Source organism: Rhinolophus sinicus, chromosome 17 (assembly GCF_057876585.1).
Source record: "Rhinolophus sinicus isolate RSI-liver-muscle chromosome 17, RSI-T2T, whole genome shotgun sequence".
Taxonomy (NCBI): Eukaryota; Metazoa; Chordata; class Mammalia; order Chiroptera; family Rhinolophidae; genus Rhinolophus; species Rhinolophus sinicus.
In genome coordinates, this window is record NC_142517.1 from 142546408 (window position 1) to 142558723 (window position 12316).

At 47.5% G+C, this 12316-nt stretch overlaps 1 protein-coding gene across 1 annotated transcript in view; it reads left to right on the forward strand.

The window, feature by feature from the left end:
* KIF5C (kinesin family member 5C) overlaps positions 1-12316 on the forward strand; it is a 144160-nt gene that overhangs the window by 126504 nt on the left and 5340 nt on the right. Inside the window, exons 24-25 of the mRNA XM_019737476.3 lie at positions 1016-1232; positions 2434-2547. Coding sequence (XP_019593035.1) covers positions 1016-1232; positions 2434-2540 — 324 coding nt within the window. The 3' untranslated portion in view covers positions 2541-2547. The remainder of the gene's footprint in view (positions 1-1015; positions 1233-2433; positions 2548-12316) is intronic.

Genomic DNA, 12316 nt, shown 5'->3' on the forward strand with positions numbered 1-12316 from the left:
GATGACATTGTTCCCCAGAGGGAGGACCACAGATTCAACCTGGTTGAAATCATCCAAACAAATCGTTGATGAGAAATGTAAAAGCGAAAACTCCCAGGGGTTAGGGCTCTGAAATTCATTAATTGTTTTAGTTATGTGTTCAATGAATATTTATTAAAAACCACCTGTCTGCCAGGCACTGGAGCTGGTGCTGGGGATACAGGGGTGAAGAACGCAGATGTGGACCCAGCCGTAGTTCAGCCTTCATGTAGCACTTTCTGATTTTCAAAACTTTTCTTTAGATTCCCACCGCGGTCCTGTTATGTCCTTTTTTATAGACAAGAAGCCCTAGCCTTGTAGTGGTCGAATGACTGGCACCAAGTCAGACGGCCAAGAAATAATAGAGCTGGCTCTGGAGCCCACTCCTGACCCAGAGAGCGTGTTGCTTCTTAACTGAGGCTCTTAAATCATGAAAGAAGGAGCAGTACCCCCAAGTTACCTGTTACAGAGCGGGGTGCAAACCAGATGCCGCTGTAGACAGTGGTCCTCCATGGAAGGAGGGCTTCAGAGACTCTAGAACGTGTGTCTTTCAAAAGCACGTGAGTGCTCCTGCTTTACGTTTCTTAGCTTCCACATGCTGAAGTCAGAGTCCTCAGTTTTCTCCCACTTTCCCCCCACCCACCCAAACAAGGGAGGAGTAAATCCTGCCCAAGGCTGCAAGTTGCCGGTAACTAGAAATGGCTTTTCATTTTATTCTACACCCTTTCCCCCTTCCTCGTACCTGTGAGTCCTGTGTGTAGAAAATTGGAGTCCCAGAGTATGGGATTTATAGTTCCCTTTGCTGCCCCCAGACTTGACGGTCATAGGGACTTTCTCCCCGGCAGGCAGGCTGTGGTCAGTTGTTGCAGAGTCTGCTTCCCACCGCTTTCCTGTCGCATTCTCTGCCCATCCCCGCCCTCCCCGCTATGGGTCTGCCCCTCCTGCGGGCCCCACTGCCCTCGCTGGTAACTCACCACGCCCCCCGTCCTGCCCCCAGCTGGTCCGGGACAACGCAGACCTACGCTGTGAGCTGCCCAAGCTGGAGAAACGGCTGCGGGCCACGGCGGAGCGCGTCAAGGCCCTGGAGAGCGCGCTGAAGGAGGCCAAGGAGAACGCCATGCGAGACCGCAAGCGCTACCAGCAGGAGGTGGATCGCATCAAGGAGGCAGTGCGGGCCAAGAACATGGCCCGGAGGGCCCACTCGGCCCAGATCGGTACGTGCCCTCCCACTGTCACATGTGCCCTCACTAAGCGGTGAGGAAGCACTGATGCCCTGGAGCCGCTGCGCGCTCTGCGCTGGAGCCTCTGAGAAGCTGCCTTCAGGCCTGCAGGACCCTCCCAGCACCTGCGCTCCTCCTGGGAGAGCGGGAATGGCAGCCACCCACTTCCTTACACTGAGATTGCAGCACACACTGTGGTCTTCAAAGCTGCTGGGCTGAGGAGAGAGGCCGCTGGCCTAGGCCATAGGCAAAGGTGTTTGGCTGTAAACAGAGATACTATACTCCCAGATATACCAGAATATACAGCTATTTCTCAGTGAGGCCCGAAGGCCCCTTCTGCCCCGCCCTGGGTGGAAACCTGAAGGAGCTGTATGGAGCCAGAAGCCTCAGAAAAAGTTGCTTGTAAGTGCAGGTTTGGAAATGCCTGGCTCCCAGACTAGCATCAGTGAGCGCTGTATGCTTCCAAGCTGCGGGTGCGGCCTGGACAATTAGCCCCCTCAGGACCTAGATTTGGGCATTCTGCATGTGCAGAGAATGAGAGTGTAGCTGCTGAGGCATAGTTCCCCGGATAGAACCACAGGAGTAGAAGGGATTTAGGGATGTTCTCTAGAGGACTTGTTAACAAAATGGAAATACCTCCAATAACATGTAATATTACTTACTCCTCATCAGATAGTGCTGTGCAGCTATTCTGTAAACCAGCAACTGCATGTTTCTAGTTTTAAGATGTTGCTTTAGATTAGTGGTTCATTGGATTTTATACCCTTTGAATTTATTAATTTTATACACTTTGTAAACCTACTGAAAACTGTAGACCCTATCCCCAGAAATATGTCACAGGCAGAATGCTGCATCCAATGTCAGGCGCTACTCAGACACCCTTGGAACCCGTGGGGGCCTGTGGACCTGCCTCAGATAAGACTGCAAGTCCTTTGTTTCTAATTTTTCTCAACATGAATTAGAATAATTGATAGATAAGTTCTTTCTGTCTCCTAAACATCGGGTGCCCTGGATTAGCTAATTGTACTAATAGGAAGGCATACCTCCCGTTTTCAGAAATGTCTGGTGGTCAAGAACTGTGATGTTGATAAGAATCGTGCCTCTGGGTTTTCACATGTGGACTGGAGGTATCTGGCTGTGGCTGTTGAAGCCCTTTCTGAATGTCTCTTCTCTCCTTTCTGTCGGTTGGATACAGCCAAGCCCATCCGCCCTGGACACTACCCAGCATCGTCTCCAACGGCCGTCCACGCCATCCGAGGGGGAGGAGGCGGCTCTTCAAACTCTACTCACTACCAGAAATAAATACGAAGTGAGTCCCTGGTGTGGGGTGGTTTCTGTCCAGGGCAGCCCTGGGCCAGATCCCTGCCCCCGCTGGCTCCCAGACATACACGTGTGGGCCCCGATCAGACAGGGGACAGCTCTTCTCCACTACAGGATGTGGGGTTCAGGTTATCAGGGATCTGAGCATATCCTCAAGTCAATCTAGAGTCCCAGAGTCTTCTACCTGGGTCCACCTTGCGCCAGCATCCCTCCAGGGACAGGTGCGGGTGTGGTGAATGAGTCACCTGAGTTTTCCTTTATCTGTGGGACTCCCTTCTGTAGCTGGCATCCAAAAGGGCATTACCCGTTTGTCAACGGCTTTTACTCAGAACAGACAGACGTGGGTGATTAAGTCTTAGGAACTTAATATGAAGAGCCAAAAATAAAAAGAAGAGTCACATAACAGAGTCAGATTTTTGTAATTACTGAACTGAACGAATGGAGTTTTTAAGAATTATGCTAATTTTATCTAGGTAGCGCCAGAACGCTTTCTTTGAGATGCTGGGCTGTAAACTTCTCCTTCTGCAATCCACACTCCCAATATTCTTCTACCAGCAAAAAGGGAGAAAAAAGTGATATGCTTTGGAGGAGAGAAGGAGAGAGCACAGGCCTATCCTTTTGTACCTGAATAGAGAAAATAAGTTATTGGTTAGACAGGGCAGTCAACTAGGTGGCCAGAAATCTGTTTAGAAAAACCGACTTTGAACCAGTCACCTGTGGATGGGAGGAGGTGGCTGCGAACGTCCTTGGACTCCAAGCTCTCACTGAGGAAGCTGTTTGCAAGGTGGGCGAGCTGGCACAGCAAAGCCTCAATGACCAGGGCAACTTGGGAAAGCAGGGGTTCCTCATCCAGACCTTTTTGCACCAAGGTAAGGAAGGTGAACTGAAGAGCCCTCAGGAGAGGTGACAGCCCTGCTCAGGAGGAAATTTGGTGTCTGCACCTGATGACTTTCAGCTGTGCTGCCCCAGGCGGCATTCAGGGAGCAGGACGGGCTGGTCAGAGTAACAGGAACAAGAGGGAAGGCCGAGGCTGCCTGGGAGTGGGCAACGTATCCACCACTGTCTGCCGTGTCCTAGAAGGGTGGGTGGGAAATTATCCTGGCAGCGGGCCACCCCATTCAGATCTGGTCTCCACCTTCAGTCAGAAATAAAATAAAATTGGATGTTATAAAATTGCTTTTGACTGCCATGTGGTCAGTTTTGGGCTTGACACTGGAAGGAAACTGTAAGATCAAGTTGGGCAGCTTAGAACAGAAAAGCCGAAAGCACTGCTTCTTGAACTTGAGTAGGTGTTGCCATCATCTGGCTCCTGGTACCCAGGCTCATTGAAGTAGCATCGGGCCTGGGCCTTTGTACTTTTACTCAGTACCCCAGGTGGTTTTGTTTGCCACCAAAGCTGGAGAACTACTGTCCTAAAGTAAGAATGGCTTACACAGGATGGAAGTGTAATTCTCTATCACATAAAGGAAATTTGAAGTGGTCTGTCAAAGGCTGGGAAAAGGACTCCACAGTGATAACAGAAAACTAGCCTCTTAAATTTAGACTCATTGTCCTCAGCAAGTATTACACCTTCCTTCCTCAAAGTCACCTCAAGGCCGCCAGCATGACTTAAACAATTTATGTTTGAAGTACAGTAAGAAGTGAGACAGCAGGGAAGAGGCACACGCAGCTCTCCCGCTGAATCAGCTTCCTTTAAGCAACCTTCCCAGAAAGTCCCACACATCCTGATGCCCACATCCCTCGAGTGGACCTGAGGCACACAGCTGTATCTAGCTGTAAGGGACTCTAGAAAACACGGTCTTTTGGCTGTGCGCACCACTGCCCCAAATAAACGTAGTGTTCTTTTGCTGAGTGCAGGGAGACGGATGGTGGTATGGGCAGCCAGCACTATGCATTTATCGCACATCTAATGCAGCAGCACTGTGCTAGATGTAGGACTACATTATCCCGTTTGAGGTAAGCACGCAGAGGGTTTTGTGCTTGGCTCCCAACGCGCTCTTAATAAATATTCCAGCCCTAGGCATTCTGGGTCCAGAGACTGCAGTGCTTAGTCACTTCCCTAATGCTGTCCCAAAAGGTCTGCCACACCCACATTTGATGTGAGGTACTTACAGCCAAATGTTGGCCACTCCTCACCCAAATATCCTCCTCTCGCACCAAAGAATGAAAATCAGTAGGTCTAGTGAGACTTCCAAGACTTTCAAAGTGACAGAACCCCCCTCACCCATCATGGTGATTCTTTCTTTACTCAAAGTGTTAATGAATGGTTGTGTGATTACTTTATCTGAAATTGGAACCTTCTTGACCCACTTTATATATACGTACAACTCCTGTAGCTGGGCGCTTTGCTCAGTGTCACAAAACAAATGGGTGCCCTTTCCTGTTGTCAGGATGGTAGTGTGGTTAAGGTGCCCAGCTTTGAACAAGAGACCTGGTCAGTGTCCAGTTTTCCACTTACTTCAAGTTATTTCATCTCAGAGTCAGTTTCCTCATCTGTGAAATAGGAGAATCCTTTCTCTGTGTCATTCGCATTGATATGAGGACTAAACAAGGTCTTGCTTCTAAGCTGCTTGGTGTTCAACAAGCGCTCAAATAAAATGTCAGCTTCTCATATAGATTAGCAGTGCAGTGCTTGGTACATAGGTCGTTGATAAATGGTGCTTTATAATCTCCTTTAATTCACATAGTTGTTACAAAATAATTTTTAGTCTTCTCTATAGCAGTAGATTATAACCACTGAGTAGGCAGGAGCCATATCTGAGTATCCTGTTTGCTGCTAAGAGCAGATAAAAGGGGTTTTAAAGTTACTATCATTTATTTACCTAAAAGTTATTAACAAGGTATTGACTTTTTATGAAAATGACCAGGCGTTTGTCAGTGGGAGAAAAAAATAAAGGATAGTAACCAGTGGAGTGTGGAATCATAATTGGAAGTGAGGAAAGAATCATTCTTAAAGAAATAACTGGAAATAGGGAGTTTATTGTTTAGATGAGATAAAACCCTTTTGAGATGGTATTTCTGGATCCTTGGTTTTCTAGTCTGAAGTGTGTCTGCCATGGTGGAAGTGATCTCAGCTGCGGACTCTGCCCAGCCCTCCTGCTGGAGCCAGAGCGGCACATTCACACTTGAGGGCCATTGGGATATCTTTGGTATTTCCTCCTGCTTTATTTCAGGGTTCAAGAAATATAATCACAAGTATTTTGGTGTATTCTCAAGGTTTCAGAGGAACGGCAGGTGTAGAAATCAAAAGAACCCAGGGTAATTCTGGCGGTCTCATCTAGTTCATTCAAATGTAGGGGGCTGCCTCATGGGGTAGGGGACCATATTTTTCAGACTCCAAAACTGGACATGGGACAGTGTAGTGCAGTAAGCAAAGGAAGGACATGGGATATACGATTGGCCAGACCTGGGTTCCAGCCCTGGCCGTGGCTTTACTCCTGTTTGACATTGAGCCAGTTGTTTGATTTCCTTCAGCCTCAGTTTCCTCATTCACAAAATGGGAATTGTGAATTGAGAGCGTGTTCCGTACTTGGTTTAATAGTGAGTGACACAAAGAAGGCCCTATTCTTGCACAGTAATGTTTTTTTTTGGGGGGGGGTACCGAGAAAGAGCATATAAAGAAGGTAATTTCAAACAGGTAAGTGTTTTGAAGAAAATAAGAACAGGTTAATAGAATAGAGATGAGGGATGCTTCTTTAGAAAGATGGGGAAGTGACATTTGAGCTAAGAACTGAGTAATGAAAAATGGCAGTCCCCCAAATGACCTGGGACAGAGTGACACACACTTGCTGGAAAGTGGGAATGACTGTGGCATATTTGGGGAGCCATGGAAGGCTGATAGGGCTAAAGCACAAAGAACAGGAGACCATCATATTTTGGGTTGTTGGGGAGGGAGGTGGGCCCAGGTGAGCAGTTTAGAGCGTAATCTAAGTGCATGGGGCCACCGGAGGGGCTTTGGCATGGAAGTGATGGGACCTGGTTAGTGATGGGAAAGGGCCATCCTGGGCTGGGCTCTGGAGAAAGAATGGGGGTGGGGTGAGGATAAGAGCAGGGGCTCCTCTAGGGGCCTATTGGGAATGTCTACGTGGGAGAGAATAGCACGTGGTGAGGTGATAGCAGCAGAGATGGTGGCAAAGTGGTCAGAGTCAGCCCGTGTGTGAGAGCTGAGGGTGGGAACAGGAGGTACGGGTGGAACCCAAAAGTGGTTCCTAGGTTTGGGCCCTAGCAACCAGGTAAATGTTGGTACCTTTTAGCATGACTGGGAAAATTGGTTGATGAGCTGGTTTTATAGAAAAACTGAGAGTTTGGCTTTCATCATGCTGCTGGTTATGAGATGCCTTAGACTTGCAGCCTTGGTCACGCGGTCCAGTGGATATGTTGAGTAGGCAGTTGGAGCGACGCGTCTGCAGCTGAGGAGAAAAGTTGGGATTGAGGTGGTAGAGACGCATGACCTGTCCCTTGTGTTTAAGGCCATGGGTCTGGAGGCGGTAACTTGGAAGATGGACGGAGAGAGGCAGAGAGGTGGGGGTGTTAGACCAGGCCCCGGCACTGGTCAGAAAAAGGAGGGGGTACCAGCAAAGGGGTCTGAGAAGGAGAATGTGAGGTTTGGGGAGGCAAAGTGGAGACCTGGTTCCTAAAAAAGCTGGTCAGCGGTGTCAGCAGCTGCTCAGAGGAGGAAGATGACAACAGGGATGGGATGGCTGGTGAAGGTCGGAGGGCCGTGACCTCCCGCCTTCAGTGGAGGGGGAAGCAAGCCCTATTAGCTGGGAGGGACTAGAGAGAATGGGGTGGAGAAGCAGCCTCAGCAACTGCACCATCTGGGGGTTTTGTTTGAATGGACAGGAATGAAGGAATGTGAGGTTAAGAAGGGGTTTGCACTTCGTTTTTAAGATGGGAGCTCTTATAGCTTACCTTTATGCAGATGGTAATGATCCAGCCGAGAGGGGAAATGGATCATGTCAGAGACCGAACAATGACAGGTACAGAGTACTGGCTACATCGGAGGACCTGTGATCTGGAGAATTAAGTGGAGGCGACACTGGACCTAAGGTGACAAGAAGGCAGCGTAGAGAGTACAGATGCTGGTAGAGGTGGTGAATGGGGTGTGTGGGGAGATGAAAGGGGTCTCATCTAAGTGCTTGTTTTCTCATGCAAGTAAGAAGCCAGGGTATCATGGAGAGGGAGCTGCAGGCTGGGGAAGAGAGGAGACGGGAAATAGCCCCCTTGGGCAGTGCTGAGAGTGTATTCCAGGCCCCATGTTCAATGCAGATACCATTTAAATACTTGTCCCGCTGCCTGGTTCTGAGGGCCATGGAATTCCACTTCCTTTCCCCTCATGCTTTATCAAGCTGGTGGGCACTTGTTCACATGTGTTCACCAGATGGCGCCAGTGGGGCATTGCTGAAACCAAGGCTGTTTTCTGACAGGCTTTGGCAGGATGAATGGTCTTTTGGTTTTCCTATATTTAGACCATTATTTCTCAAACTTGAATAGCAAATAGAGTACTCTTAAAGGAGTAAACTTCTCACAGAGTCCCAGCGTGTAGTTAAATTATTTCAGTATGATATTTAAGTATTTGCAAATTTAAAACACTAGGCACTGCCTGTGCTTACAGATCTTACGCAGCTCTCACGTTAAAACACGTGTACAAGTTAAACTAAAATGAAACCACAAATCGAAAAATCTAAATCACCAACTGTAATATAGTTTAAGGGAAGGTGATCTTGCACTGAAAATAAAGAGCTAGGCACAGTGTGACTCTGGGATGGGTTGCTTCTGGGAGCATTTGTCAGGCCTACATTTCCTTCTAAGTGTCATGATGTAACTCAGTTCTTTTACCCCTTTCTATGTTCAAACCACTGCATCTTAGCAGGTCTTTGTGTCATTCTGGCCTCTCAAGGCTGGGACACCTCATTTTCCTTTCGAGTTCAGCTCTTTCCACTTTAACCTGAAGATGTTTAGCGTTGTGAGGAGATGCGCCAGCTTGGTCACAGTGTGAAGGGCGTGTGGGGCTGAAGTGGCAGGATCCTGGTTAGAGAGTCGTCAGAGCGTCTGTGAGGTTGGTGCAAAAGTAATTGTGGTTCTTGCCATGTTTAACCTTTTAAACAGCAGTTACTTTTGCACCAACCTAATAGAATATGCACATTTAATGCTTCAGGTTTTTGTGGCAAGACAAAAAAAGGAGAATATCGTGATATGAACCAAAGACACAGGAAGCGTCTCTTTGTGGTGATACAGATAAAGACACTGGTATGTTGGGGACCGCACTTTTTTTTTTAAAACCATACGTATTCAATCTAGAATAGTCATATCCTACTTCATAAAGTTTTGGTAAACTTTTGTCAAAGTTTATTTGTAAAATCACAATGTTAGAGTCAGAAGGGACTCACTACAGGACATTGGAAGGAGCAACTCACGTGCGTACACTGTGTGCCTTTTCATGTTGTGAGGCATCAAGAAAACGGCTGTAGGAAAGGACTTGTGCAGTTTATAGCAGGGTCCTCTAGGTGAATGTAACTATAAAAAGCCATCAAGGGAGCCTGGGGACTCTGTTCCGACCCACATGTGTCTGCTTTGTGTGCCCTTCCCTGGGTCAGTGACAGTCACTGCAGGGCAGCTCTGTACTCTCCTCGTCAGGTTTCAGCACTTCTCGACCTTTATTGTGAATATATTGGTTAATAGAAACAGTACTTTTAACTTTGTAAGTGGTGGGGTGGGAGCAGACACGTAACAAGGGTCTATGGGCTTTCACCACCATTCCCGTCTGCCTCCCTGACGGTCAGCCGTGACCGAGGCCCTGTGTTGCCCTGTGCTGCTACATTCAGCATCTTCCGCCTGTTCCACTTGGCCCAGACACTGGGAACGTGCAAATGACTTCCTACTCCAGGAAGTCTTGTCACAGTAAGCAGTACAGTATTTTCTAGCTTAACACTTAAACCTCAGGTTTCCTAGGCTCTGAATGCCCCTGGCCATTTCCCCACATCCACTACTCTCAATGAAAGCCCTACACTTCAGGTGCACAGACTGCTGGCTCTACTTTCTTTGAACTGAGGAAGTTCCTTCTCTGAACAGCCTCCGCCCACCTCCACCCTACCCCCCACATTGCTTTCCTCACTCCACCCCAGGCAGAATGGATTTCTCTCTCTAAGCCCTTGACTAGACCAACAAGGCCTTTCCTATTTACTCCTTAGGTTCAGGCCGAGCTTCCCAAGCTGGCACTTTATACTCTATTTGCTTTTCTGACTGACTGTCTTTCCTTGTTACTCTTTTCTCTGTCCCAAACACCTGGGTCCGACCTGTCTTGCACCATTGTTAGAGTTCATCTCGATTCTCCTGGTAGTGACACCTCAGTCACAAATAAAAAAATATATACAGATGATGCACAAAGTAACTTGCCCACAGCAGAAATGAGTTCACTCCACACATGGAGGGTGGGCAAGGAGTTGCTTTCAGATTGAGCCCTCCGAAGCAGTGAGGCCGAGAAGCCTCATTTACAGCAGGTCACGTGGTATCCTTAAGCCACACACATGGTCTACATCTAAACTGCTGGGCCATTCAACATGCTACTGCTACAGTCCTAGCTAGGAAGAGATTGAGTCACAAGGATGTGTATGCAAAGGGGGATCTTTGCTACAGGCAGGATGGCTGGGTAATTGTGGGCTCAGGCTCTGGAGCTGCACTGCCTGGGGTTGATCCATCCTGGCTTGGCCACATGCTGGGCAAGTTACTTCATCTCTGTGTTCCTCAGTGTCCTCTGAAATGTGGCCAGTGGCAGTTCCTACTGACAGGGAGGCTGTGAGGACTAACACGGGCATATAGACTACAGAGAGCTTAGGTGAGTGCCTGGCACAGAGCAAGCACCCAGGTCCGCCTGTGGGGTCTTCATCGTCATCTAGTCCGGTCTCATTCTACCTTCTGCTTTCTAATGAAGCATAGTGAACCGTAAAGCTCTCACAGCTTATTAGTGGTAGGTCCGAGAGCTCTGATCTGCTTGCTATGCAGCAGTTTTCCAAGTTCCTGGCCTTAGGACCCTGTATATTCTTAAAAAGTTATCAATGACATCAAAGAGCTTTTATGTTTCTGGGTTGTATCTGTTGATATGTTTTATATTGGAAATTTAAACAAAAATGGAAAAGACTACTACTGTTAATATAGGTGCCATTTTTAATGAAAAGTAATTATTTTCTAAAACAGAAAATTTAGCAGAGAAGGGCATTGTTTAAAATTGTTACAAATCTCATAGAGAAGTAGGATCATAGTAGTATCATCACAGGTTGGTTCTGGGAATTGAATGAGGTGGTGTGAAAGGAGTGAAAAGTCGTAGAAAAGTACCTGGCAAAAACTAGGCCGTCACAAATACTAGCAGTGTTGTGGCCTAAAAAAAATTGGACGAGACAAGACTTGAAGGAGAGAGGACAGAAGTAATGGCAGCTGGACACTATCGCACTGTACAACTGTGAATCTAGCCTCGTAGATTCAAAGGGAGGAAACATGAAGGAAGAATTCCTTATTCCGTCTGCGGTGCCATGTGCTGCTCTACTTGAAGTCTTCTCGACGTCATGTTTCTCAGCTGTAAATTCAGAGCAACTGAAATTGTTCCTCCACAACAGATTGCACTAATTCTCCTGTGAGATAAATCTACTTCTATTCAGTGGTGATATGTAAAAATACAATTGTTCATTCTTACAGTGTGGGGATTGAATTGTAGAAAAGCAAAAGGAAAGATAAAACTATGTACTGTTTGGATTAAGTGTAAATCCTTGGCAAGCAATTGCAAAACCCAGAGATGGGGGGCGAGAAGGGGGGATCTCTAAATACTTTTTGCAAACCCTTATATAATTAGCTCCTTTCTTCAGCCTTCCCCACCCCTTCTAAAGAAAGGTGATTTTATTTCCTTCTAAATCTGGTCACACGTCGCCATTCTGATTTGGCATCTCCAGTTTGGCAGAGACCCAGGGACAGTCCAGTCAGGTCATTTGGTCTAGTACCTGCTTTCAGGCGAGTGAGTGATGGCTCTGAACCATCTCACAAGGTCAAAGGAACTGGGTTTGAAATGTCCTGGAGACTTGCCAACCTATCCGGTTGGTCAGTCTGTGTGATCGGAACAGTCATAAACGGCTTCTCTTGAAGCTAACCCGTTTACCTTTATAAGTTATATCCATTTTCTCTCCCAAATTTGTCTGGGGAGATGGACAGCCAGATAGTCGGGGAATGGATGGGAATATCCTAGTTCGATCTGTTTTTCTTGGGCTTGCTGGAAAGACTGCTTTGGCAGACAGGCACATAAAGATCTATAAGTCAGGATGAAGAACAACCTCTTCATGATAAAGGGCCTTTTATTGGTGGAGTTCCTGTGTTTCCTTTCGGCAACCGGTCACAATTTCAGTTCTCTTCTCTCATCCCCCTTAGGGTGACTAAACCAAGCAGTTTGGGCCTCCTTTGTGGCCCCCTGTTTCTTCTAAACTGTTAGCCAAACATGCTGAATCTCGCATAGGAGGGCAATGAGGGGTTTGAATGAAAGGCCTTCTTGTGGAAAGCATGTCACTTCATGGTCTGCTGGAGCTATTGGGGCTGCCTCGTTGAGTTTGGCTCTGTCAACATCTGTTGGCAGCAGTCACTGCATTAAGCCATAATCCGACAATTTACCGGATGTGCTCAGTACCTCCCTGCTTCCAGGCACACAGGAAGACCATCTCATCTGATCATCTGAGCAGGGGCACCTTTACGTGATTCTGAGACGATGTGCTTGGAAAAGTGAA